At 48.7% G+C, this 25,299-nt stretch overlaps 1 protein-coding gene across 1 annotated transcript in view; it reads left to right on the forward strand.

Annotated features, from left to right (window-relative positions):
- Window positions 1-22,890, forward strand: part of COL15A1 (collagen type XV alpha 1 chain) — a 97,609-nt gene extending 74,719 nt beyond the window's left edge. The window contains exons 26-41 of the mRNA XM_072959808.1: window positions 2,010-2,063; window positions 2,164-2,223; window positions 3,635-3,703; window positions 3,831-3,872; window positions 6,400-6,445; window positions 8,593-8,673; window positions 9,081-9,130; window positions 9,228-9,329; window positions 10,222-10,366; window positions 13,448-13,512; window positions 14,846-14,974; window positions 15,169-15,228; window positions 15,935-15,994; window positions 19,242-19,427; window positions 20,693-20,808; window positions 21,791-22,890. Coding sequence (XP_072815909.1) covers window positions 2,010-2,063; window positions 2,164-2,223; window positions 3,635-3,703; window positions 3,831-3,872; window positions 6,400-6,445; window positions 8,593-8,673; window positions 9,081-9,130; window positions 9,228-9,329; window positions 10,222-10,366; window positions 13,448-13,512; window positions 14,846-14,974; window positions 15,169-15,228; window positions 15,935-15,994; window positions 19,242-19,427; window positions 20,693-20,808; window positions 21,791-22,004 — 1,479 coding nt within the window. The 3' untranslated portion in view covers window positions 22,005-22,890. The remainder of the gene's footprint in view (window positions 1-2,009; window positions 2,064-2,163; window positions 2,224-3,634; window positions 3,704-3,830; window positions 3,873-6,399; window positions 6,446-8,592; window positions 8,674-9,080; window positions 9,131-9,227; window positions 9,330-10,221; window positions 10,367-13,447; window positions 13,513-14,845; window positions 14,975-15,168; window positions 15,229-15,934; window positions 15,995-19,241; window positions 19,428-20,692; window positions 20,809-21,790) is intronic.
- Window positions 22,891-25,299: the final 2,409 nt, after the last annotated feature.

Raw genomic sequence — 25,299 nt, forward strand, 5'->3', positions numbered from 1 at the left:
CTGCAAACCTCACTGCCTCCAGTTAACACCTTCATTCTTCTGAAATATTTTAGGCTGGAGAATTGCACATTGGGGTCTGAATGTGGGGTTTGTTTAAAGCTGGAGCTCAGGCCTGGGGAGAAAGGACCTCACATTGATCTAACAGGCATGTGTCCTTGACGAAGGGTCCATAACCTCCAAGGTACATCTTCAAAGCATCATCTAAGTCCTTTGGTCTCTTAAGTCAGGCAGATTGGATGCCCTGGAGAGGTGTCCCTGGCCCTAGCTGAAGGCTAAGGCAGCATGGGAGAGTCTTGTGTTAACCACTGGTCAGCCACTTACTAACCTCCAATATGGTGGGAAATACTCATTGTTAGCAGTGGTGGGGAGCAGGTTGCTGTAGACGGCCAGGGTGGTCGTTCCCCACCAAAGCCCAGCTGTGCATAGCTTGCCAAGCATGGAGAGTAGGGGGCACCTTCTTCTAATTTGCATAAGATGCCATATGGGCTGTCTGTTTCCCTCGTGCCAGTATAGCTTACGACTCCTTTACAAATTCACTGGAGCCTCCTTACTCAAAGCATGGCCCGTGGACCAGCATCATGGGCATCACCTGGGAGCTTGCTGCTAAAGCCAAGCTTAGGCCCCACCCTAGATCTACTATAGCTGCACTTTGACAAGATCCAGGTGAGTCCTATGCACACTGATTGAGAAGCCCTGCACTGGTACATACCACCGTGTGGCCTGTGCCCTGTTAACTCTGTGCTTTTCTTTTCCTAAGAGTAACCCCTGTGGGGTGCTTTACATAGAGAGCCCATCTCAACACAGTTTTTATTTGCCATTTTTCAGGGCATGTTATGTATGTTATATATGTTAATGGCACCAGGAAGAAAGGACTTGACAGGCCCAAGGCTGAAACCAGTGGTTCCCCTGGGAGACAGGACAGATCCAGCTACAGGAAAGGGAGGGTGTAGACTGGAGGCTGAGCTTGATCGGGGAACAAGTAGTGCACTGTTTGCATCCCAGATACTGGAGGGCAGGAGGGTTCTTGCAGGTGGTTGGAACAGCGGCTGTGGGAGCATGTGGACACAGAAAGCTAGCACCACAACGGGGTCCATGGGTTAGGGACTCATCTGGAGAAGTGGGGTGTCAGGCCAAGACTCTGGAGCAAGGCAGGAAACAAATCCTGGAGCAGGTTATCTGGCCAGGCTGGCATGAGGGGCAAGGCAGGGCTGCGTTATTCCAATGGGGGACATGGAGAGTCCTGGGACATAAGACCTAGGGTGAAGTTCTTTGTTCTGAGCTGGCCCTGCACATGGCTACCTGGGAGCTGAGGCCCCAAGCTGACCTCTTATTCTTTCATTAGCCCTGACTGGCTGAGAGGGTTGAGTCCAGAGTCTGAGATGGAGTAGAGCCTGCAGGAGAGGCTGAGCAAGTGGGTCCAGGTGTGAGCAGAGATGTGGGGGAGGGGGAGGAGCCAGGTAGGTGGACACTTCATGACTGCTCCTTGCCCTCCGTTGTCCTATCCATGGTTCATTGTCACCAGTGCCCACGGAGACAGGCTGGATGGACATGCCCCATCACCCTGGCCCTTGAATTTCTGTTCTTTCTTTTTAAATTGAAATATATATGACATACAGCATTGTGTACATTTAAGATGGGCATGTTGATTTGATACATTTATATATTATGATTGCCATCGTAGAGATAGCTTTCACATCCCATAATTATCACTTCCTTTTTGTTGTTGGAATAAATAAGATCTAGGCTCTTAGTGAGTTTGATGATTATATACAACATATACAGTGTTGTCCATATTCACTATACTATGCATTAGATCTCCAGGACCCAGCTGTCTACTAGTTGCAAATTCGTACCTTAAACCACACCTCTCCTGTTCCCCCTACCCTCCTGCCCCTGGTAACTACCATTTTACTCTCTGGTTTTACAAGTTTGGATTTTTTAGATTCCAGACATAAGTAACATCATACAGTATTTTTCTCTTTCTAATCTGGTATTTGCTTTGCCTCCAGGGGCCCAAAGGACCACCAGGACACAAAGGAGAATTTGGCCTCCCTGGACGACCTGTAGGTGTCAGGGTTCCTCAGACTGCAGGGGAGGGAGGACACGTGTGCCAGGCTGGCCTGTGGGCGGTGGGTTTACTAAGGCATCTCTTGTGGGTTTCAGGGTCGCCCAGGACTGAATGGCCTTAAAGGCACCAAAGGAGATCGAGGGGTCATGATGCCGGTGAGTGCCACACCTGCACCCCAGCCCCACGCCGCCCAGAGGCTGGTGTCCAGATGAGGGGTGGGCAAGTGCCAGGTCCAGTGAGCAGGGCTCATGGGCGGAATGCTCAGTAATCTTCTTCCAAAGATCCTCCAACCCAACCGTGTCCTCCAGCTCGCTCTCAGGAGGTCCCTACCACCAAATCCACCTTAGTGGAGCATAGGCTTCCTCATCCAGCCCAAGAGGGAGGGTGGGAGAAAGCGATCTGACATCCTCAAGATGCCTGGTTGCAAATCCCGGGTCTTCTGACTTGGGTAATATCCCGTCTTCCCTGATTACTCAGTCCCAGGGGGCCCACACATCGCTTGGGCCTCGGTAAGCATTCATGAGAGAATATTGAAGATAGGTGAGCAGCTCAGGCAGGGCCTTACAAGATATCAAACACTGGAGCATCAGCAGGGTCCAGCATCTGAAAAAAGGGAGCTAATGTTTATTGAGCACTTACTGTGTACCAGACACTCTACAAAGTGCTTTTGAGGACAGGATCTGAGTCTTGATAATAACTCTCCTGAGAGACACTCTGTGGGGTCTTTGTTTTACACAAAAGGAAACTGGGGCCGGTAGAAGTTAGAAGGTCCCCCATTTGCTAGATGCAATGCAGCTAGAACTGTGTTGCTGCTTCTGTTTGCACCACACGGTCTCCACCTCGTATGCCCAGAAAAGCAGCTGTATGGAGTCACTGGGGACTGACTCATGCTTGCCAGGCCCGCTGGGGCGGCAGGTGCAGCAGATGCTGATGTCGCCACTTGAGTGATCACGTGGAGCTTCTGCGCGGGCTAAATGCCTCTCACCTGCGGTCAGAGCCTCACTACCACCACCTTCTGTTGCTTGGGCTCCAGGCTGGGCGGAGAAAGAAAACATTACACAGTGTCAAGGCCAGGCTGACCTGGCTTGGAAAGTGACTCTGCCATCTAACAGGAGTTGGCGTTTATTGTTCATTTATGGAGGACTCTCCCAGGCACCGTATCCAGGGAAGTCCCACCCCACCTACCCTTCCATACAAGGGATGCGCCAATGGAGGTGGTGGGCTCCATGTCTGCTGAGCACGGCTCTGGGAGTCAGAATCTGGCTTCCAGTCTCTGTTCTGCAGTGATTTGCTGTGTGGGCTTAAGCAGGTCACAACCCTTCTCTGGCCTTCATTATCTTCACATGTAAAACAGCAGTAATGCTTGCTCTGCCGTTGTGACGATGCAGCAAGGCCAGGAATGTCGACGTGCTCTGGGAAGAGACTGGCCTACTGTGGGAAGAATTAGCTGCCTTTAGAGGACCCTCTTTCCTTGTCGTGTCTCCAAACCGTGGGGACGGGTCCTGCAGCTGCCTCTGCACTGACAGCAACCTGAACTCAGGAGTGGCCTTTTTTTCCCCTCCTCAGGGCCCACCTGGCTTACCTGGTCCTCCAGGTCCCCCAGGACCACCTGGAGCTGTGATTAACATCAAAGGAGTAAGTTGGGGGAGGGGAGGGAGGGGGAGGGACCATTGCAGGGGAGCGGGGAATGGCCCCAGAGTGGCCTAAGCTGGCATCCGTCGGGTGTCCTGATTCCCTTTCCTCTTGTTCTCACTTCCCACAGGCCATCTTCCCGATACCAGTCCGGCCACACTGCAAAACTCTAGTAAGTAGCTTTTTTTGAAGAGTTACTGCCTTAAAGAGCAGACTTTGGCTTAAAAAGCAACTCAGAGAAGATGTTTTTGTCTTGAGCCCCTTCCATCCATCAGTGTCCTCTTTGATATCTTCTATCGCCTACATATGGACCCTTAAGTGACTCGAGGCTTCTAGATAGCAGACCGCGGTACTGAAACACACTGGGTGTTCTAAGGGCACACATGCTGACAGTGTTTCTTTTAATGCAGTCAAAAGCGGTGTCTTTTGTTAGCTTCCTGTTAGCATGTTAGCTTCATGCTTGGAGTGATATAAAAAGGGGGGAAATATATCCCTTAAAATACAGGTGAGAGTGAAAAAGCAATTCCAACCAGTGCTCTTTGCACTGGGAGCTGTGGGCTAAAATCTGTAACTGTCCTTTCTCAATTACCGTGTTACTGCACAGCACACAACCCTGAGACGAGGGACTTTCTCTCCCCTTTATAATGAGGAAACAAACTGTGACTCAAACAAGCTCACTGACCTAAGGACATGTGACTGAAGGAGCTGGGACTGTCACACACGTCCCCTGACCACCAGGCAGCAGGTACAGGTACTGTGACCCCAAAGGGGTCAGGCCTGTGCCTGGTCGCCCAGCTAGTCAGTGGCACTGTCCCTGAGGTCTCATCCATATTAGAGACCTATTTCCCTGTGGAAACCCAGGGAGGGTGGGCCTCTCCCCGTGCACAGGCGTTAGTCACGGAATTGTGCATAATCATTCTCCCATTCATTCGACAAATATTTATCGAGGACTTGCCAAGTGCCAAGTACTCTGTGAGGCCCTGGGAACACAGGGGTGGACTAGACAGGCGTGGCCCTCCATTCTCGGGAGCTTGCAAATTATAATTTAGAAAGATTCCTTGAAGTGGGTTCGTAATTGATGCCTGTTAGGAGTGGTGTTGGGGCTTGGGTCAGAGGCTTTAAAATGACGCAGTTCAGCTGAGTGTTTGCCCAGACATCTGTCCATGTCTAAACTTTGAGACAGCCAAGTCTGCAGCCCAGAGCCTGGGAGTTCTGGCCTGGAAGACAGAGGACAGGACCCACCTGTGTAAGGTGATTAAGGGGCCTGCTGGCTCCCAGAACTACGTGAGGACAGCAGCTGCCCAGGTCATGTTTACATCAGTGGCTTGAAGGGAAACCTAAAATGTCAGTGCTGGAGGGACCCTCCTGGGAGATGGCTGCCTCCCACCATGGAGAAGGGGAGACTGCAGCCCAGAGAGGCGAGGTCCCACCATGAGTTAGTGCCCCAAGCCCCTCCCAGCAAACAGGATTTCAGGCTTCAAATGACCCAACCACAGGGCAGCACTTGAAAAACTCAAGACTGTTGTAAAAATGCTACTGCAATTACTGCAACCTGTGCTAGGACCCTTTGCAGTGGCCGCGGCCTTTGGGGTTCAGGAAGTTACTTAGAAGAAACCAAAGATGAGCTGAGAGCATTTTGGGTTTTGATTTCACGTTGCCTGGCTGGACACTGTGCAAGCTGGGGTGTGGACATTTCTTGACTAGCCCCTAAATCTGACACTTGAAACAGAAATACTTCCTCTCACATCCAGTATTTCACAAGCCCCTTCTAATTTCAGCCCCTTTCTGATACCTTAATTTACAGCTCACCCTGAAGTAGAGGAATTTTATCAGCATAGCTGTAAGATATCAGCTTGGCACTGCTGCCTTTATCCTTAACTTAGAAATGTCTTTCCTGGAAGATCCCTGTCCCCTCTCCCCATCTTCTCTTGGTGACCCCGGAGCAGCTTGTGACCCTCCACCCAAAACATGGGAGGATCTGATGTCAGAGGGGTCATTTTGATCCTGCGTATTAACTGAGAAAGAGATGATGGTGGATTATTAAAAGCAGGGTGGCAGGTGGCCCTGTTTTAATAAAGAAAAAAAAGAAATGCAGGGATCTGGGAATGGACTGTGAAGGAACCTTATCTTGAACAGCTTGGATTCCAGACCCCTGCACTTAATGGGAAGTCCAGAATCACCCCCAAATCTAATGATAATCCCCACTTATTAATTATTACCACCATTGACTCCTGTGTGCTTGTCTTTGATTACACGCAGTAGCAAAGCTAATGGCTGGCCCAGCTTCGTGGCTTGGGTACGTCACTTGCCCAAATGCTTGACCTCTCACTTGTATCAATCCTGATCGATCAGGATGGAGGCCAAGAGTGCTTGAGGGTGGCCAGGCCAACACTGACATGGCTTGTCGTCTTAAAGCTTTGGGCTTTCCCTCCGCAGAGTTGTTTGGCCAGCAGGTCTCACCTCAGCTCAGCTACTTGCTGGGACCCCCAACTGAAGGCCTTGCATTGAGGGATGCTGAGGAGCTCAGGGGGCTCCCAAAGTGGGGACAAAAGGAGGCTCCAGCACCCAGGGAATGCCCTAACTCCATGACCTCGCCCCTCCTGCCACGGGCCCCCTGGGACGAGACTCTGGCTCCCTGGGCATGCAAATGCCAGAGCGGGGTTTGCAGTGTTTGACCTTGGCTTTCTCTCTCTCTCCAGGTTGGTACCACACATCCCGGGAATTCAGAACTCATCACCTTTCATGGTACACATGTCCTCTTCCCCTTATGTTTCTTTGGGATGTTTCCTGAGCCTCACAGCTCTGCAGAAGGTGGTCTCCACTTGCCCAGTGCTGGGCGTAGACTAGGTGGTCAGGAAGATCTGTCTGCATGTGGTGGGAGGGGTGTTAGCTGAACCAAGGAAGCAGGACCGGGCACCTCTGTTTGGTTGTGTCTCCCCTCTGCCTGTTCCACGTGTCTTAGCTGAGCCTCCTAGCTAGCAGGAAGCACTCCACTTTCCCACTCGTGTGTTAGTTTGTGCATAACATGTCCCAGATAGTGTCTCCTCGCTTGGTGCTGCCCGCTCTCTGGGCTGAGACAGATGGATCCCCTGCTCTTCCTGCCACCTAGGCCCTTAGATTCTGCTGGGTTAAACTGCTAAAAAGTTGTTACTATGCAGTGTACCAAGAGCTAATGCAGGGGAGGCCATGGGAGCTCAGAAGGCCTTGGCTTCAAGTGTTCCTGGACCAGCAGCATCAGCATCTCCGGGAAGCTTGTTGGAAATGCAGAATCTCGGGCCATGTCCCAGACCCGCCGGGTCAGAAGCTGCGTTTTCACAAGCTCCCTGCTGAGGTGTATGCGCTGTACAGTGTGAGACGTGCTGGCCCTGAGTGTCTGATCAGTAAACATCAGCCTGATCTCGGCCTGATCTACCACACATCAGGTGGGGATAGGCCAGGAGACAGGAGCCCGCAGGTAAGCAGTGATGATGGTCCCCCATCCCCACACGCCCTGTCATACCATGTGTGCCCCTTTGATTGAGAAGTCTGAACACTGGCAGTTTATACAGGGAAAGGCCTTTTCTCCCCCCAGTACTGACCTCTGGCTTGGCTGTGTCACCCCCAGCCTGCCAGGTAGTGGTGTCCCTGATGGTATGTGGCTTCATAGTCTTAGGGTCACTTTTAGTTACAGTGTCCGGGCTGTTCCCAAACTCCACCCTCAGACCCCACCCAATGTGAGACTCTCCCTTCCCCTGGTGCAAGGTGGACCTCGGGGTGAGGGGGTGGAGCTGGACTTGCTCTCTCAGATCCCCAGTGTTTCCCCTTCCCTGAGGGTCCCTCTGAGGGGAGAGAGAGGGAACAGACCTTTCTAGACCCCATGACCCCATTGTCATCCTACTTGCTTGTGAGCCGTTCCTCCTGCTCCCTGGGGTGAGCAGCCACATGGAGGGTGGTGAGCTTGCCGTCCTCTCCTCTGGGCCTCACCACAGTCTGTGGTCTCACTGTGGGCGGGTGGAGGCCCCTCGGGCCTGGCTGTCCAGGTCCCAGCTCTGGCAGCTCCCCCAGCATCCATGAGGCCTTGCCAGATGCTGTTGCATCTTCCGCTGACCCCCATGCCTCTGACGCTTCCGTTCCTTCCCCCATGCTGGGGAAGCCTGAGCCTACGCTGTGTGACCGCATCTCTAGGCACATGTTGGTTGGTTGATCTCTCTCAGGAACCAGGAATTCAAAGATCTAGTGTCCACCCACTCATCCCGGTGGGGAATGGGGATGGCTTCCCTTCCCAGACTGTACTCCCAGGAGCCCCACTCTGAGTCCTTCTCCCAGATAAAGAGTTGGGGGAGAAGGGAGGGCGGCAGTGAGGCCAGTTCTGCAAAAACGGTGCTACTCCCAAGTCCTATGGGGAGTACTGCACTGTTGGCATCCTTCCAAATTTGCAAGTGGCATACTTAGCATTCTTAGTTATCCTCTGCAGCACTCCTGGGAGATTCCTCTCCTCCCCTGACACCACCGTGCTGCACAGGCCTAGGTGAGATGGGACTGGGAGCTTGACTTGGTGTTGAGTCTCAAGCCACGAGTGAAGCTGTCAGAGAAAGACTTAACTGTAGCCTCTGCCGGGTTCCCATGGTGCTTCTGGTACCTTGAGGGCAGTACTTAGTCCGCCCTGCCTCATACTACCTCTCTGCGTCTGTCTCCTCGAGAGCTTTTCAAGGTCAGGAATTGCGTCTGCTGCGTCTGCCTCTGCCCTCGCCATCACATAGCAAAGGACTGTATACCCTTAATAGGCCTTTGTTGGGTGAGAATGTGGCTCAAGGGGCTCAGTTTGAAAACTTGGCTCAAACATGTTTTATGTGGAATGCAGGTGATTTTCCACTATCTTTTTTTTTTTTTAATGTGTGTGCATTTGGTGACAGGTGTTAAAGGAGAGAAAGGATCCTGGGGTCTTCCCGGCTCAAAAGGAGAAAAAGGCGACCAGGGGGCCCAGGGACCACCAGGTATCCCAACTCTTGTTCTGGGTCTTGCCCTTGATTTTCGTTTCTGAGAAATCCAACTGAGCCAGTAAGTAAGGCTAATAATTAAATTCCCGCCCTGCCCGCAAGCTCCATGGAGTTTAGAGAGAGCCAGTCATGGGTGACACATGTTCAAGTTGGAATATTGTCAAGAGAGGCCAGAGGTTCCAGTCCTTCCAGCTTCACATGCAGAGCAAAGCCCAGAGAGGGCCAGGGGCGTGCTCAAGTCTCGGGATCCAGGCTGTAGGGCTCGTTTCTGAGCCCAGTGCCCCCTCTGTCAGCTAAACCCATGTGGGGTCACTTCTGCTGGGAACTCAGCATGGTTGCCGGCTTGAAGGCTTTTGTGTTTGACTGAGATTGATTGTGCGTGTTACAAAACGTTTCTTTTTTAGGCCCTCCTGTGGATCCCACTTACCTGAGACATTTTCTGAATAGCTTGAAGGTAGGCATTTCTCAGCATTTGGCCTGTGTTTCTGTGTTCTCAGGCTTGTATCAGAGACTGGTTTGTCCAACACTTACGGAATGTTCTCTGCTTCCAGTGGGAGAATGAAGACAGGGGGTTCAAAGGAGAAAAGGGAGACTCTAACAGCGGCTTCTCCGTGTCAGGGCCTCCGGGCCTGCCGGGAAGCCCAGGCCCGGTGGTGAGTAGTGACCCCTCCATGTTCTCTTCCTTGACGAGTCATGGCTTTCCTTGAAGACCCCCAGTGTGACCAGATGGCTGGGGAGCCAGGTCAGTCCCAGCACCACAGCTGGAGGCAGGCCTTGGGCATGGACATCTCCCCACCATCGCTGCTAACTGCTGGGGGGCCTGGCTAGGCCCATGGAAGGAAGGGAGCTGGCCAAGTCCATGCGCACGCAGGTGACCTCCAGATCACTAGCCATGCTGCCTTATTCATTTCAGTGGTGGAACATTCTCTCAACACAAAGTTATTGATGGTAAACACATCAGATATTAGTGGCAGAATGGAAAGTGAGGGAGATATTTTTAGGGGAGCTACTTGATTCTTCTGAATTTCATCAGAGAAGGAGCCCTTCCTTAGGCTTGATCTTCTTAGGATGTTAAGCTTCTCCAGGTCACAAAGGAGAAACTCAGATTATGCCTCCAGTGAGGTTATACCCAGATCATCGACCCTCAGGGACTGTGAGCAAAGTCTGGGCCCAGAGCTTGCCAGGAGCGTAGACCCAGCAAAGCCAGAAGATCAGGGTTCTGCTGCCAGCCCTGCTGCTAATTTGCTTTGAGAGCTTGGGCAAACCCTGGCCCCTCTCCAGGCCTCCAGTTCTCCACCTGTGAAATGCCGAGCCTGGACCAATGATCTGCAGGGACCCCAATGAGTCCAGGGCTCCCTGCGCTTCTCTGCTGTGTCATTCAGCATAGTGACCAGGCCGCTGCTCTTTAGGACTTACACTGCCTGGTGTGTGCCCAGGATGAGGGATAATTGATTTCTTACAAATGTCCTGACAAAAAGAATAGACAGGACTTCTAATGACCGATGGCATTTTCTCTCTTCTGTTACTGTGCGCTTGCCTTGACAGGGCCAGAAGGGGGAGACTGTCGTCGGACCCCAGGGACCCCCGGGTGTTCCTGGCCTGCCTGGTCCACCTGGCTTTGGGAGGCCTGGTTCCCCTGGGCCACCAGGACCCCCAGGGCCACCAGGACCTCCAGCTATCCTAGGAGCAGGTCAGTACTGTAGTGGTGCCCAGGGTCACCACATCTGAGTGGCATGTTAGAGCCACACTGTCCGACTGAGGGCTGTTTCCTCGATAGAGCCTTCTTTCTTTTCTTTTTTTAAAAAAAATTGAGATAGAATTCACATGCCGTGAAATTCACCCATTTAAAGTGTACAGTTCAGTGGTTTTTTAGTGTATTCACAAGGCTGTGTAACCATCACCTCTAATTCCAGAACATATTTTTATCACTGCAGAAGGAAACCCTGTACCAATTAGCAGCCACTTCACTTTTCCTCCTCCTCCCAGACCTTGGAACCCCTCATTTACTTTCCATCTCTATGGATTTTCCTATTCTGAACATTTCATGTCCATGGAATCAGGCCATATGTGACCTTTTGTGTCTGACTTCTTTCCCTCAGCGTGATGTTCTCACAGTTCCTCCCTATTGCAGCGTCTATCAGTGCTTCATTCCTTCTTATGGCTGAATAACATTGCATCATATGGATCTGCCATATTTGTTTATTCTTTCATCAGTGGATGGACATCAGAGTTGCTTCCACTTTTCAGCTGCTGTGAATGACACTCCTCTGAATGTTCGTGTACCAGTTTTTGTGTGGACATCTGTTGTCAGTTCTCTTGGATGTGTACCTGGGGGTGGAATTTTTGGGTCACAGTCTGTCTGGCAGTTAGCTTTTGGAGGAACTGCCAGACTGTTTTCCAGAGTGGCTGCAGCATTTTTCATTCCCACTAGCGGTGTACAAATATTCCAATTTCCCCTCATTGTCACCAACATTTGTTATTATTGTATCTTTTTTATTCTAGACATCGTTCATTCATGTGAAGTGATAGCTCGTTGTGGTTTTGGTTCGCATTTCCCTAAAGACTAATTATGTTGAGCATCTTTTCATGTGTGGGTGGAAGCATCATGGCTGCTTTGTCGATGCCTGGACCTTAAGGAACTTGAGGATCAGCATTGATTCTAGCCCTTTGTGTAAAAATTTCTTCACTCCTTGGTATTTCACTACCTCAAATGAATGGGTGAAATAGAAAATCTCCATTTTTTGAATACTTAGCAAGTGTCAGGCACTCTGCTGGTCACTCTACTACATTATTTTGCTGGATTCTCACAAAGCCCTTTGAGGAAAATATTAGCATCCCCATTTTACAGATGAGTAAAGTGAGACCCAGAGTTGTTTAGGAACCTTTCCAAGATCACACAGCTGATAAGTGGCACCAGGGGGATTAGGACTCAGATCAGAGCAGCTCCAAAGCCTGTGTTCTTTCCATGGTGCCCGTGGTGGAAATAGCAGTAGCAGCAGTAACAGCCTGAAGGCATCATTCTTGGTTGTTCGGGTTGGCAGGAGCCAGGTGTGGGGAAGTACACCAGGGAAGAGGCCTATGTTGTCTGGGGCATCAGGGAGAACTTGGGGCAAGTGACAGAAATGAAACTCAAACTAGCTCACGCAAAAGGGAAACTTACTGGATGTGAAGGAGGCAGTGGGCAGTCCATCTATAGGAAGGGCAGACATGCAGTGAGACTTCAGGTACAGCCAGACCCAGGGATTCAGCCCCTGCGAGGTTTGTCTGACCATCTCTTTCTCAGCTTCTTTCCAAAGGCAGCCTCATGCTGCTTCGCCACAGACCACATCCTCTGCATGGCAGGAAATACTGACAACCGATGGCTCCCACTGTCATCCAGAAATTTTGGCCGCCCTTCTCAGTTTCAGTTTGAAAAGTCCTGGGTAGGGTAGTTCTGGGGAAGGACTCTGGTTGACCTGTCTTGGGCCAGATGCCCTACCTTGGACCAGTCTCCTGTGGCCAGGAGGCTGAATCACATGAGAACGTGACAGCTCCTTCTGGACCTGGATGGTTGTAGAGTGAGGGGAAGATCTCAGGAGAATCCTTACTGGTCCTGTAAGGAAGGAAGGTGCTGGGTGGATAAAACCATAGGTGCCTGTTCAACCTTGAGGGAAAAACTTGGAAGTGCAGGAGCCTGAGGGGCATTGCAGGGTGAGAACAGGATGCAGAGACTCTTGTCCACAGGAGCCCTAAGCTGGGGGCCCGGGGCTCCTTGCTGCTTTGAAAGGGATGGCCCTTCCCATCCTGTATGGCAGTTCACAGTTTACAGAACACTCCCATACCCATCATCCCATTTGATCTTCACAGCAACCCTGGGAGGGGTGAAATGGATCAGATTAGAAAACTCATTTCATGGATGAAGGCACCGAAGCTCAGAGAGGTTAAGAGACTGGCTGAAGTTCACAAATACTAGGAAGAGACGCGGCTGGGGTCCAAATCCAAGTCCTCAGACCCTCTCTCCACTAGACCTTCACCACCTATGTAAGAATTTTCAAGTCCTGTGTCAGAATTGCAGACTCCCTTGCAGTGACCTGAAAAATCTCATGCAGTGATCTGATTTAAAGGGCACTGTGATTCTTTAAAAGCTAAGAACCTCTAGTTGGATGCTGTATAATTTGCAAAGTGCATTCCTAGCTAGTATTTGTCTCACATCTCAACACAGCCTAGTGAAGAAGAAATACCTGTTTACATTTCACAGATGAGGAAGCTGGGGTTCAGGGGGCTTGTTGCCGCCCCAAGTCACACTGCTAAGAATAGGCAGATCAGAGACTCGAGTCTCCTGGCTGGAAGGCCAGGGCCCCTACCCTGCTCTCCTACAGCCTGACACCTTCTCTCCTTCTTTCTGAGTCTGCTACCTCTGTTCAGTAATGACCTCCTTGTCTCTTGGGAGAAGTAAGTTGTATGAGTCAGGGCATTTTGGGTTGCAAGTGACAGAAAACTCAACTCAGACTGACTTACACAAACAACAGTAACAATAGGGATATATTCACTTTTAAAGCCGAAAAGGCATGACTTCATCCAGGGCTACGATCAAGAATCTCAGCTCTGCCCTAAAGCCATCAGTGTGGCTGAGTCATATGCTGGGCACAGAGCTCCTAAGAGTCGGTTAAAAGGTGCCGCGCTTTATAGCGCTGAGTAGGGTGGCGAACACTCCCCTCTGTGACCAGCTGACCTCAGAGGCATGTTGCAGAGAGTGTGTTTTTGGTAACTTCTCTTCTCTCCTTTGTCTTAGCTGTGGCCCTTCCAGGTCCACCTGGCCCTCCAGGACAGCCAGGGCTTCCCGGAACCAGAAACCTGGTCAGTGTTATTAGCGTGTCTTCATCCTTCTGCTTTGCATGGGTCTCCTTAGAGCTTTAGCTGCAGTGTTTAGGGGCTGGCACACCTTCTATGTTGGAGTTAGGCCTCTGTGACAACAGAATGGGTGAAATTCCCCAGAAGAAGGTTATCTATCATCTCTTTGAATGACTTACTAACTAAGAAGGTACAGACTACAAAATCATTTATGATTTAAATTGCACCCTTCTAATCCTTAATTGCCTAGAGTTGCATCACATCACAAGACATAAGCACAAAAGTGTAAACAGTATCCCAGGAGTCCTGTGCTGGTCACATTTCACCTGGGTGATTCAGCCTTCTCCACTCTACCAAAGGATGTTTCTCGTACCTCCGTTGCCCTGCAGATCCCCGGAGCAGGTGTGGCACAGAGGTTATTGTGACGCACAGGAAGAGGGGCAAACAACTCCTAAGGATGTCAGGAGTCTTAGGACTGCTCTTTGGTCTTTGCTGGATTTTAGTTGGAGGTTTTGACTGCCAGATGAAGAACTGTCCAACAATTGATGGAATTTTGATGTTTGGTGCCTTTGGGGAATGTCTAAGCCATTTGGATGCAAAAAGTCATTATCTTCAAGGCGAGGTGAAGATTAAGTTTTTAAAATCATTCTCGTTTGAGGAGAAAAAGAATAGCTCCCTTGGCTGGTATTTCTCCAAGACTTGATACTTTTCGATCGATTTTTCCAACTTCTATGTTCTGTGCATGGATAGGCCAAGATGCCCGTCTAATCTTTGGCAGTTCCTGGTCAGAGAAACGGCAGACCCTCCTCCACCGTTTTCTGTTGTGTATTTAATATTGGAACTACCTAGCCATGCCAAAAAAAAAAAAAAAAAGGTTCAAGACCTAAACAGAATTGCTCACTTACTTGCATTTCTTACTCCAAGTGAAAACCAATCTGAAACTCTTTAAGGAGCAGCATGCGTGCATATAACATGTTTAACAGTGTCAGGTCCGCTCGCTGTGCGGCTCACACAAATGGAAGGGGCAAAACTTAATGATGATTTTACCGATACCAACGCCCAACAAAGCCAGCTCTGTTTACAGTTTTTAAATGTCTTCCTTGTTTTACTTTGTTTATTGTGACTAAGGTTTGTGTTTCCAAGTAATGCATATTTTTGTTTTCTCAGCGAGAAAGTCTTTTGGTTATTAATGAAGTTATATGTCTCTCTAAGTCACAGTCAGCCTCTTCAATGACTGGGAAGGGGTGGCTCATATTTGACTTTACAAAGAGACCAGTTCTTCAAATTGTGTACCGCTCTAACGCTCACTGCAGTGTTGGAATTTAACATTATCTGACAGGTTACAGCTTTGAGCAACATGGATGACATGTTACAGAAAGCGCATTTGGTTATAGAAGGGACGTTCATCTACCTGAGGGACAGCACCGAGTTCTTCATTCGTGTCCGAGATGGTTGGAAAAAGTTACAGGTAATTCTTAAACTTCCTTTAACAAACTGCCTCCAAATACCCCCTAAAAATAACAGTCCATTTCTGTAAATGCCATTTTTCGCTTTTGAAAATAGGCAAACGGTTTGTAGTTGATTTGTCATTTTCTTTTTCTTTCTTTCTTTTTTTTTTTTTTTTTTGGTGTGTCATTTTTCAATGTCCACTTTTCCTTAAAGCTGGGAGAACTGATCCCCATCCCGGATGACAGCCCTCCGCCCCCTGCACTTTCCAGCAATGTGAGTGGCTTCCCTGCTTTACCTCTGGCTCCTTCATTCATCAGCATGTACTGGGTCCCCCTTGGAAACAGTATTAAGCTCTCCAGACTCTAGACAGCCAGCTCTGTGTGGTTCGCTGTCTGGCAGAAGCCCAGAAATTACCAAGTGCCAACAGAATGTTCTCACAATAGATGGAGGGAGAACCGGACCTAGAGGCTGAAGACCTGCTGGTCCCACGTTGTGGCTGAATCCTCTTGGGCAAGGGACTTCCCTTCTCTCGGCCTCAGTTTATGTATCTGTGAAATCATAGTTTGCATAAGCAATCTAGAAGAACCCTTTAATATTTGGCACAGAGACTTCCTTGCCTGATAAGAACACCAGCAACTTACATCGTCTACTTTTTTAACCCGACAGCTACCTTTTGAGGCAGGTACTGTCATTCTCGATTTGCATGTGAGGAAGCTGAGGCTCTGAAGAGGTGCCTTGCTCTATTAAGTGAATGAGTTGGTGGTAAAACATGGGGCTTCTGCTTCCTTGATTTCTAAGTCTTGAGAATATCCCCTCCCTTTCAGAGGATCATTTTTCATGCGTGCATAAAACTCTTCACAGTAGAGCGTGGTCCAAAGCCCATGACAGACTGTTTAAAGCAGCTTCTCAAGAAATGTATGCTGAAGACAAGACTGAATACATACTCAGGACTGTTTGTTTTTCTTCTTTTACGTAACAGCCTCATCAGCCTCAGCTGCCTCTGATGTCTGTTTCAAGTGTCAGTTACGGCAGGCCTGCAGTAAGTACTATGCATGCATTTACCCTGCAGATGCTGCCTGTGTGTTTACCATGTGCCAGGCCTTGTGCTTGGCACACAGTTCCTCCCCTCAAGATGCGTGTAGACTTGCGCGAGAGGTGAACAGAAAGTAGGTCATTCCAGTGCAGTGTGATAAGTTGTTTGGGCGAGGCAAACACAGGGTGCTTGAAAGGCCAAAGAAGTCTACCTTCTTTGGAGGAAATGACCTCTAAATCAAGACCTAAAGGACAGTTGAGAGCAGGAGAGGGCCAGGGAGGGGGAGGAGAGTGGGAGTCCCAGGCAGAGAGAATATGGAACCGAAGGAAGCAAGGGCGAGCACTTACATTTCTCCAATTCCCAATGTGTCAGTCTTGCTGAAGGAGTGGAGTTCAAGGCAGGGGAGGGAGATGTACAGTCTGCAGAAGGCGAGGTCAATCATGAAGGACCTGTAAGCCACTCCAGGGGCTTTGGCCTTTTTCACTGAGTGGTGGGGAGCACTGAAGGGTCTTAAGCAAGACAAGGGTGTGTAAGATTGGCATTTCAGAAATTATCTTGCTTATAACGTACAAATAGATTAGAGGTGACAGGACTGGGGACCCAAGGGCAGTTAGGTGGTTACTGTACTATCTGAACGAGGGTCCCAGCAGTGAACATGGAGAAAAGTGGGCAGATGGGAGAGAAATAAAAGGAGGCAGGAGTGACACATCTGGTCACTGTGAGGATGGGGGTCATCAGGCATGATGCCCAGGTTTCTGCCTAGGTACTTGAGTGGTGATAGACCGCTTTCCACGGATCATTTTGTGCTAAGCCTAGAAACTCGCATCCTGTTCCTTTACCAGCATAAGTGAAGATTTTGTTCAGGTAATCCTGGGAGCCTCATGGAACTCACTTGCAGGAAGTACAGCGAGCCTCTGGGCTCTTGTCTGTGCTATTAGTCTGTTCCACTGTCTCTACAGATCAGCCTCGGCAAAGTGCTTTCTTCCTGCCTTCCCTCCCCCCACCACCCCAGAACATGGACGTAGGTTACATCTGCAAAGCGTGCACATGGCTTTGGGTTGCCTTGGCACTGATCCTGGCCCCAACTCTGTGTGATCTTAGTGCTGCACAGCCCAGCACTGCCTGATTCCGTTCAGAATCTTAGGAGAGATAGTCTACATGGATCATCTGCGGTCAGTGGCCTACTCCTGGCCAAATCTAGAGCAGCCAAGAGAATGAGATTGAATGGCCTAAGGTCACTCTTTTTAGCAAGTCTTGTGGGGACACTTTCAAAGAACAAGGCATGGGCTTGGCAGACAACAGAAACACGTTTCCTATCATGTCCACTGATCAGGAACTCACCGTGGGGCGTAGTGAGTCTGCAGTATCTGTCAGATATCTGGGTGGAGACCACTGGAAGGAAATAGAATCTGAAGGGCTGCAACTCTGCAGGGGGTCTGGTCTAGAGACAGAGACTTGGGGGTCTTCAGCAGAGCCATGGCAACTGGGTTGGAGTTGGTAGGATTCCCAAAAGAGAATCTGTATGGTGAGAAGAGATTGGACTGTGAGGAGCAAAAACAAAAAGGAACTGAAATACAAGAAGGAAACTGAGAAGCCGTCATCAGAGAGGAATAAAGAGCACCAAGCAGGGTAGCAGCCAACAGTGCCAACCGACAGCCGCTAAGAGGCCCATCAGAAGACCTAAAGGGTTCGTTCAGATTGAGAAACTAGAGGAAAGCATTTCTGTAGCGTGGAGGGACACCAACAAGATTCTAGTTGGTTACAGAGTAGATGGGAGGTGTGGAAACAGAGAAGCAAATATAGGTGACCCTTCAAAACACTTAGCTATGAGGGGAGAGACGATAGGGCAGTTGCTGAAAAATTTTTCTTTAGTATTATTTTATAAGCCTTAAAGTAATATACATGCATTATAGAAAATTTGGACAATGACTAAAAAGAATGGAGAGGAAGATAAGGAATCACTTATAATTTTACAAAACTATAACCATCCACAAAACAAGTGTTTTAACATCTGATTGTTGAAGTGTCATTGTCTTCTTAAAAATGATGTCTATTCATGATAGAGATGTTCCAGCAGTTAAAGATCAAGAAACATGAGAACACAAAAACCCTCTGTCCCACCATTCAGAAGCAGCAGACCTCATTCCAGACTTTTCTCAGTGCCCTTCCTTAAAGAAAGAAGGGGAGGGGGAGGGGTGGGATTAAAGGTGTGGCAGGAGGCCACCACGGTCACCGCTGCCCCTTTCCGAGGTGTCCCCTGTGATCAGGGAAGTGGGTTCCATCCAGGCCTATTGTGACTGCCCTTGGGTGTAGCCAGAAGCACACTGGCTGCAGGGTGATGAGACCCTAGGGCCTCCTTCCTGGGGGCCCCAGTCTTCATTCACAGAAGAGGGGGGAAGACAGGTTTAAGATACTGATATTTTTCTTTTCTGGCAGCTTGGGTTTGGGCCCCACATCAGCCGTCCCCAGCTCTGTGCTAATGAGATAAAAGTTACTCCTGACCTGAGATTGAGAAAGGGGATGTCTGCTCCTTGACTATGAAATGTATTCCGGAGGGTCAGCAGACAGGGTTAGGAGAGAGGGCTGCAGAGGAAGGCTGGTTTTGGGGAGAGAAAATGTGGGAGAAAACAGATTATGGAATGGCTTTTATTCAGGCTGCTGACCAAGATGGCAGGAATGTGAGGCTAGAATTACTGTTTGACCCCTGGTTTCCAAAAGGGTCTGTCCCAGCAGTCTTAGTAATATAATCATGACCTTCTCCTTTCAGTGCCTTTTCCCTCTGGCCCCTCATGATCTGCCCAGGCCTACTCAGGAGGTGGAAGGAAAGAGGGGGAGGCAGATAGCTTGATGTAGCTCTGAGATCTAGGGTCAAAGCCATCTTAAAAACCTCCTAGAAACTCACCTAGGGGCAGACCCAGAAGTCTCCGACACATGACCTGCCTGCAGCCTGGGTTCGGATCTCTGAAGTGCTTCATTTTTTCTGTTTTTCTCATATATGGAAGAAATCACTACTGTTTAGAGCTGTTCAGATTGCTGACACAGGCTGCTTTGGGAGACCTGAGATCTCCTTCACTGGAGATGGTCAAACAGGGACTAGAATTCCAGTGTCAGGTAGAGGTTGAACAAGGTGACCTCTAGTGTGCCTTCCATTACAGTAAGTCTGGGATCTTTTTAGGGACATGAGACTGTGATGGGGGTTGCAGTTTGCTTGTATCTCTTCAGCTGCACTGTCTTTTCTCTCATTTTTTTTCAGCTGCACTTGGTTGCTCTGAACATGCCATTTTCTGGGGACATCCGAGCTGATTTTCAGTGCTTCCAGCAGGCCAGGGCTGCGGGACTATTGTCCACCTACCGAGCATTCTTATCCTCCCATTTGCAAGATCTCTCCACAGTTGTGAGGAAAGCAGAGAGATACAGCCTTCCAATAGTGAACCTCAAGGTAAAAATAAATCTTGTTCTCATTGCCTCCCAGATGCACTGGTCTCCACAGGGGTTGGAGGCTCTTGCCACTCGTGACACCATCAGAAGTGTGCTGTTTCAAGGCCCTGATTAGCTGTGTGACTTTGGGTGGGTTACTTTCCCTCTCTGGACCTCAGTTTCCTTATATGCACACTGGCCCTTCCTGCTTGGATGGTTTATGACCCTTGGAGCAGACAGAAGTGATAGTAATAACCTCTTTTATTTATAGAGCTTTTTTGTTTGTTTACAAAGCTCTTAATGTCCATTATCTTAATAGATACTTGTAGTAACAATGGGAGTTACTCTTTTCTCAGTTTGTCAGATGGGGAAACTGAGGCTCACAGGGAGAAAGCAGTTTGCTCAAAGTCAATACAAACCAGAATTAGTTTCCTTGACTCCCAGGTCTGAGGTTCTTGATTCCACCCGAGGGTGCCTTCTGTGGAGCATTGACTGAGTGGCACCATAGAATCGCTGGTGAGCACTGGTCCCAGAGCAGAGCCACTCTATCCTGCAGCCTGGTTTGGTGCTCTCAGATATTTCTCTGCCCTCATTCACTGGCAACACCATGCCTCGCAGCATCCCTCAGTTACACCACGGAAATGGCTTACTCCTTGGGATGCAGAGGGACAGCACTGTTGCTGCTCACTGCATCCTGGGTCCTGACCTCTAACTAGGGTGTCAAAAGTACTTCAAGGCCCTTTGGTCCCTGTGAACCCCATACTCCAGTTTGGAACCTTGAGGCTGGCAAGTCCATTCCTGACCCCACACCCAGCACTTTCCATCGCCTCTTCCAAGGTTCTCTTCTACCACCTTCACCCACTCAGGCTGTTTATTCTTGAAATACAAATAACTGGGGGAAATTGGGCTCCTTCAGAAGAAAGAGTAGGAGATTCATCTCCACTTCCCCCACATGTAGGTTGGCACAAGCTTGGTACAGATTTGAAGCTCAGTATATACAAATAAAATGTTTAAAATAGCAATAATAAATACCTCAAACACACTTTTGATGTGTAGGAGCTATTATACACATGTAATAAGAGAAATGACCTCAAGAAATAAGACAGTAAAGCCAAAAAGATTCAAGGATGGATCAGAAAATCAAGCCACAAGCATTTCCTGAGTTCTCACTCTGTTCAGGCTCTAGGGTTGGGGCTGGGGGCTTCTGAGCCTTGAAAAATGGATAATAGCTAGTCCATCTGCAGGCTGTTTGTATAATGATTCTAATGTAGCATTTTGTCTCCATAGGGCCAAGTGCTTTTTAATAATTGGGGGTCAATTTTTTCTGGCAATGGAGGTCAATTCAATACACACGTTCCAATATATTCCTTTGATGGCCGAGATGTAATGACAGACCCTTCTTGGTAAGTAGGGGTGGCAGCCCTTGAAGTATATCATGTGATGGATGGTTTCAGGAGACAGTCTAACAATGGGATGCCTTTATCAGCTGCTCCTCTGGGATGTTGCCAGCATAAAACCTCAGTGAGGAAGCCAAGGGCCATGGCAAAAGCCCTGACCTTGGAGCCAGGAGGCCTGAGTCCAGTAACTGAATAGAATACCTCGGACAAGGCACTTCCACTCTTTGAGCCTCAGTTGCCTCACCCTTCAAATGGGCAAGATAATCATATCTATACCATAATATTGCTATGAGGATAAAAAGATAAGTGTGAGAACATCTAGCATGCAGTAGACACTTAATAAGTGGTAAGTAATGCTATTCTTGGTGATCTTTTAACCCTATACTGTGAGTTGCACTCTGATTCTTTGAAAACTAGGTATGCTTTTAAGAACAGAACAACTCAGCAAACCTTTCCTCAGTGTCTACTCTATGCCAGGCCAGATGCCAGGCCCAGAAGGCGCAGTGATAAACCTATATAGGTCTTACCCTTTCAAAGCTCATAGTCTGTGGTAAGATATTAGCTACAATTCTCAACAAGATGTTGTAATTGGAAAATAGAGAAACAGATAAGATGGTAGGAGCACAGAGGAAATATTCATCATCCCTTGGTGGTGAGAACCAGGAAGGCTTCCTATAAGAGGAGGCATTTAATGAACTTTGAAAGATAAGAAGGAATCGCTGGTCTGAAAATGAAAGAAGTCTTGCTCCACGTGAGCAAAAGTTCAGATTCACGAAAGCAGAGAGTATGACTTGAGAACAAGAACAAGCTGAATACAGTTGGAGTATACTGTGAAAGTTGAAAACAGTGATGAAGACAGGTGATGTGAACCAGTTCTGGACGGTTGAGGAGTTTGACTTGACTCACTAGGCTTATGCCAATTTCATCACCGAGATATACCACAAAGAAGGGTCATTTCAGAAAGTAACACAACAAAATTCCTTTTTAGGCCCCAGAAGGTGGTTTGGCACGGTTCAAGCACCCACGGAGTCCGTCTCGTGGACCAATACTGTGAAGCATGGCGAACCGCTGACATGGCAGTCACAGGCTTGGCCTCCGCTTTGAGCACGGGGAAGATTCTGGACCAGAAAGTGTACAGCTGTGCTAATAGGCTTATTGTTCTGTGTATTGAAAACAGTTTCATGACAGACGCGAGGAAGTAACCACCTTCCCATGATTCTTAAGAGTTTTCCATTTTTTCTTATGTGAAGAGTTGACACTGAAATCTAAAATGTTTAAATGTTGTAAATATTAGTTTTTTTATTACATATTCATCACAACAGCAACCAAAGAAAACATACCTCAGTACACTCAAAAATGAAGACATAAAGGACTCAGATCAAAGATAAAATCTGATCCATCTATTGGTGCTAGATTCTGCAGGAAACCCCATGCAGTGTGAACACATCCCAACATGGTTAAGAGCAAGTTGAAAACAAAGGCCTGGCATCCTGCCCACTGCATCCTTCGGAAAGTAATTTCCTCCTTTTAACCATTGCTGAGTGTAAGATGTCCTTTATGTATTCTTACAAAGTCAGTGTTAAGAAATGCTACCCCTTTCTAAGTTATGTGCGGACCGAATGCTTTATTCTTTAATATATATCCATTGTTTGCAACTGCTGTTCATAAAGAGAAACAGAACCGCTCAAAATGATCCTATTTGTATTTTCTGATATTACCAGACCTTAATGTTTTTTTTCCTAAAATATTATTGCCATCATGCTTTAGGAGTTTTATATTTTTACACAATCATATTTTAGTATGGCATCTGTTTATATAACTGACTTGCTGGAAAAGTTTAAATGCCAAATGATCTGAAACTAGAAAAGAAATAGCACATAATTACTACCTTTCCCTTGGTGGCCCTCCCCCCCCCGATCCTGCACCCTGATTCTGTGACTTCCATTTGGCAATTCTTGAATTATAACTGCGATTGAACAAACAGGTTCATGAGGATGAATTTGCTGAGACACATATATCTTCATGCTATATTCTTTGATTCCTCTTTTTTTTCACGTAAGTGAACATAAAAACATCTTTTCCAGGTGCTTTCTTCTGTTTGACTTTTTTCCCCAGTTCCTTATTCTCCACCACTGATGTGGAAGAGGCCCTGGGGTGGGTTTGCTAACCCTGTCACTGCCGCTGGTGCTACCCTCCGGGAGATGATCAGAGAGAACAGGAAGATTTTCCCATCATGCTCCTCTGCTCCTGCCTGTTGTCTTCCACTTGGTGAAGGCAGCATGGGGCAGGCAGAAGAGCCCCAGTATGAGAAACAGGATCAACTGTGGCTCAATATATGACTTTGGGCGAGTTTGCCTTTTTCTCTCAAGGAGGTTGGGATAAAATATAAGCTCTCAGTTATTAAATATCAGACTTACCATAAATCCCATTCATCCTTCCTCATAATCCTGCAAGGTAAGTATTTCTGTCTCCACTTTACCAATGAAAAACAAAAACAAAAAAGGCTGAAGCTCAGGAAGTCACTCGTTCCAGGTCACGTGGCTGCTGAGTCGTGGGGCTGATATCAGGCCTAGGGTCTGTCTCACTCCAGTGCCCAGGATTGTCTCAAGGGACCCCTGCATGAGGCTGCCTGCTCTCTCCCTCCCAGCTGCCCATCTGTGACTCTCTGGGTCTCGGCTTGACGCTGCAGGAGAAACAGAATCACCAGGCAAGTGGCATGCTGGGATATTTCCTCCCATTCAGCTGGGCTGGCCCAGAAACTCAGCAAAGTGAATCCACCCTAATAGTCCTTGAGGTAGGAAGGAAATGGAGGACCAAAAAAAGGCAGACGGCCCAGAACCTCCACTTAGGGACTTCCTAAATGGAAGAGTGATGAGAATCTTTCTGAGTCATGGAATGAAGACAGTTATAGGTTGGAAAGCCCCAGAGGTGGATGATTGAGGACCAAGTCTGGGGGCTGGAGTTGGGGTGCCTGGCATGGACCAGAACGGAGTAGGGCGGGAGGCTGCTGAGGTCATGAAGTGAAGGTGCCGTCCATTTTAGTTAGAGCCTGCTGCGGCCCTGGGTCAAGGAAAGGGCAGGTGGGCTGGGGATTTGGGGAGAGACTCCTTTTGCTGGCCCCAGAAAGGAGGGTTGAGGTTCATGCCCTGGCTTCTCAGTCTTCTTTGTGCACCAAAGGAGGGTATAGCCTACCAGCCCTCCCAGGAGAGACCTTGAATCAACTGCAGACCTGGTTAGACTCTGAAATTGATGGTCAAAATCCTGGGCCTGGCATTCAAAGGCCTTCACTGAACATTGGTTTTCCTATCACTTGCCAAAGGCCACTAGCCTGGGCTCCTCATGATTACTTAAGTGAGCCACACAGGTCCCTCTGCCATGCCCTGCCCCACCTCAGGAAAGCCTGACCATTCTAGGTCTAGCCTGGCCTTCTTGCCAATAGCCAGTGCAGACTCTGCTTCCCCCGTGACCTCCCCCGGTCCCCTATACCTGCTTACCTTTTGTCATGCTTCCTCCTCTGAACACCTGGTGTGTTTAACACCTGGATCCTGCCACACAATTGAAACACAGTGATTGAAAAGTCTCCAAGCCTTCACTTTATTCCTGAGTATATTTTAAGGCTCAGGATCAGACTAATGCTCTCAGGCATAATAGGGGAGGGAAGATAGGCCACAGTAGTTAGTCTTCACTGCACGAGAGGTCTTGGGGTACTTGCTCTGAGTCCGTATTGTAGACTCTCAAGATCTGAAGCCTGTAGCATCCAATGTCCCCTGTCGAGAAGCAGAAGGACAGAAGTGGTTGCCATATATCCACGTATATCAGAGGCCAGGTCCTGTGGAAGAGGCGGACTTCGGAGAACCTGAAGGAACCAAGAGACTGGGAAGGTATGGGAGGTGGGGGAGACAGAACGTGGAGGGGAAAGTCCAGGGGAGCGCTGTCTGCCAAACGTGGCTGCCTGGTGGTGCCTGCAGAAGGACTGAGGGCACAAGAAGAGGGGATCACAAGAGCCACTCTCATGTTTCCTGCACCCTCTGCATCTATGGCTTGTACCATGTTGCCTGACCCTGTGTTACACGTGTAAGTAGGAGACGACATGGAACTCAAGGAACTGTCAGCAGTACAGCTGAATATTGGTCAATAAAGCAAATACAAGTCAGATTCATAAACCAACAAATGACAGTCAACAACAACAAAAGGGAATGTACTGGCTTGTGAAACCAGGAAGGAGGACGGAATCCAAGAGACTCAAGTGATGTGGTCACTTCGTCTGTTCCACTTTCTGTGTGTGTGTGTCTGTCTGTCTTGCTTCTGCTTTTCTCTGTATGTGGCTTCCTTCCCTTCAGGGAGGACAGGATTTCTTTGCGTGGCAGGGGCTTCTCAAAGCTCCAGGCTAACATTACTCCACCACCCAGGAGAGTGGCCTCAGAGGAAAGAGAAGCCCTCCTCTCCCCTCTGGGATTATTTTCATTCCTGGAAAGGATTCTGGTTGGTCCCACTTGT

The sequence above is a fragment of the Vicugna pacos genome, chromosome 4 (assembly GCF_048564905.1).
Source record: "Vicugna pacos chromosome 4, VicPac4, whole genome shotgun sequence".
Taxonomy (NCBI): domain Eukaryota; kingdom Metazoa; phylum Chordata; class Mammalia; order Artiodactyla; family Camelidae; genus Vicugna; species Vicugna pacos.